At 42.9% G+C, this 1,855-nt stretch overlaps 1 protein-coding gene across 1 annotated transcript; it reads right to left on the bottom strand.

Moving 5' to 3' along the window:
- Nucleotides 1-382: 382 nt before the first annotated feature.
- On the bottom strand, nucleotides 383-907 carry SARC_15206 (hypothetical protein; the record flags this gene model as incomplete). The annotated part of the gene is made up of 2 exons (XM_014290672.1): nucleotides 383-561; nucleotides 715-907. Coding segments are annotated over 2 exons (372 nt in total), but the record flags the coding sequence as incomplete, so codon positions are not given.
- Between the last annotated feature and the right edge of the window lie 948 nt (nucleotides 908-1,855).

Below are 1,855 nucleotides of genomic sequence, written 5' to 3'. Positions count from 1 at the left end.
CATATATCGGCCGTGTTGAACCTAAATTTCTGCTGGTCATAGGTAGTCAGTGCTCCCACTTGGATACGATCCAGATCCAGAACTTGTCCGGTCTACCCGACCTTCACTTCGTCAATATGGGTGTGTATATTATACCCGTGTCTAAGCCATAGATATAAACACATAGGAACACTTATCTGTAATCTTAAACCAAATATGTATATTTAGCAGCTAACCAAACTTTGTAAGTGCTCCCGCATAGATAAGGTCAAAGAATAGTTCAGTCCACCCGACCCTTACCTCGCGATCAAGACTATCTATGTTATACCCGTATCTCAGCCTTAGAGATAAACACATATATAGCACTTATGTGTAGACTTGAACCAATATATATATTTAGCAGTTACCCATACTTTGTAAATGCTCCCACATAGATAAGGTCAAAGAATAGTTCGGTCCACCCGGCCTTCACCTCGCGATTGTGGCTGTGGGCGTCGTACGCATGTATCAGTTTTGGCTGGAAGAGCTTTCGGATAACTCTGTCTCGTTTCCTCAACATCTGATCCTTTGCTTGCCCTTTTCCTGTTGGTGTGTTCACGAAACGCAATGTAGATTTATTGAGGTATCCTGTTGCCGCAGTTACCTACGTTAGATGTACTGTGCCAGCTATATATATATATATACAAATACATATACATATATATATATATATAATTATGTTATTTTTACACCTACCTGTTTGCTGTGATTGTACCCCCTGTAACTCATTGTTGTGTGTCACTATCGGCTTCGCCAACTCAGAAGGCTCCAGCGCATGCTTCACTCTTTTATGCGCGTGTACATTGGCTGTGGTATCGGTGGGCTGCTCTCCCAGAACAATCCGGTTGGCTTCGATCTCAACATCTCCTTCACCCTGAGCTCCGTGTGCCTTTCTGAGGGGTTCAAATTGACATTATTAGTTGTCAGCAGATGAAACTTTATATTGGTTAATGAGAGTGTGTGACGATACGGTAATAGATGTAGGGGGAAATCGGAGCAGTTCACAGCGCACGCACACACAGGTGACATCTGTGTTTTGTATGCACAAAACCTCGAAGTGAAAATCCCGGTGGTACACCTGAACAGTATGCGAATGAGACATTGCTACCGGAATTATGCGCAATATAACACTCGCGATTCTCATTGGCTACTTAAGCTAAGGCGTCTGAGCTTAGACGCATCAGACATATGCTCTCAACAACAAAGTACGCATGCAGCCACAGCCATGTACATGGGTCATAGCCAATGCACCGTATGCCATATATTTATCCTTAAGGGAGGCTCTTCGTTTGGATTTTACCCGCTCATGTTGAACGGTGTGGCTACCCCAAGCGTTGCAGGACCATATACCCAGCATCTAATAGCTAACCGTATATTCGACGTCTTACTTTTGTGTATATTACATGCATGTTAATTTCCGCCACTGACATGCGCTAGTCTGACTCTACCCCTGCATCCCTGTACGTGATGATCTCGCACCAAAAACGAGCGCATGTTTCACGCTCCAAATCTATGTGATTTTGTGCACAATGAATTTAAACCAACTATAGCTGTACCCTATAAACACCGAGTCGGAGCAGGCAAAGATATTCTTATTCGTAGACGACCATTATAGACAGTCCTCGGTTCTTTGTTGATAAATATTCGGCTGCAGTATAACTTCACGAACAAAACCCATGACAAGTCAATGCACAAGTGAAGACATCTCCCTCGCACCTGAATGGGCTCAACAAACAAGAATACATCACCAAAAAGTCTCTTTAGTTTTCTGTATATAAAGATACAGCGTAGTATTTATGGTATAGAAAAATGATGGTCGAATGCACATCTCAGGTTC

This window comes from Sphaeroforma arctica (genome assembly GCF_001186125.1).
Source record: "Sphaeroforma arctica JP610 unplaced genomic scaffold supercont1.5762, whole genome shotgun sequence".
In the NCBI taxonomy this organism is placed as follows: Eukaryota; class Ichthyosporea; order Ichthyophonida; genus Sphaeroforma; species Sphaeroforma arctica.
This window is presented reverse-complemented; position numbering and strand designations above follow the sequence as displayed.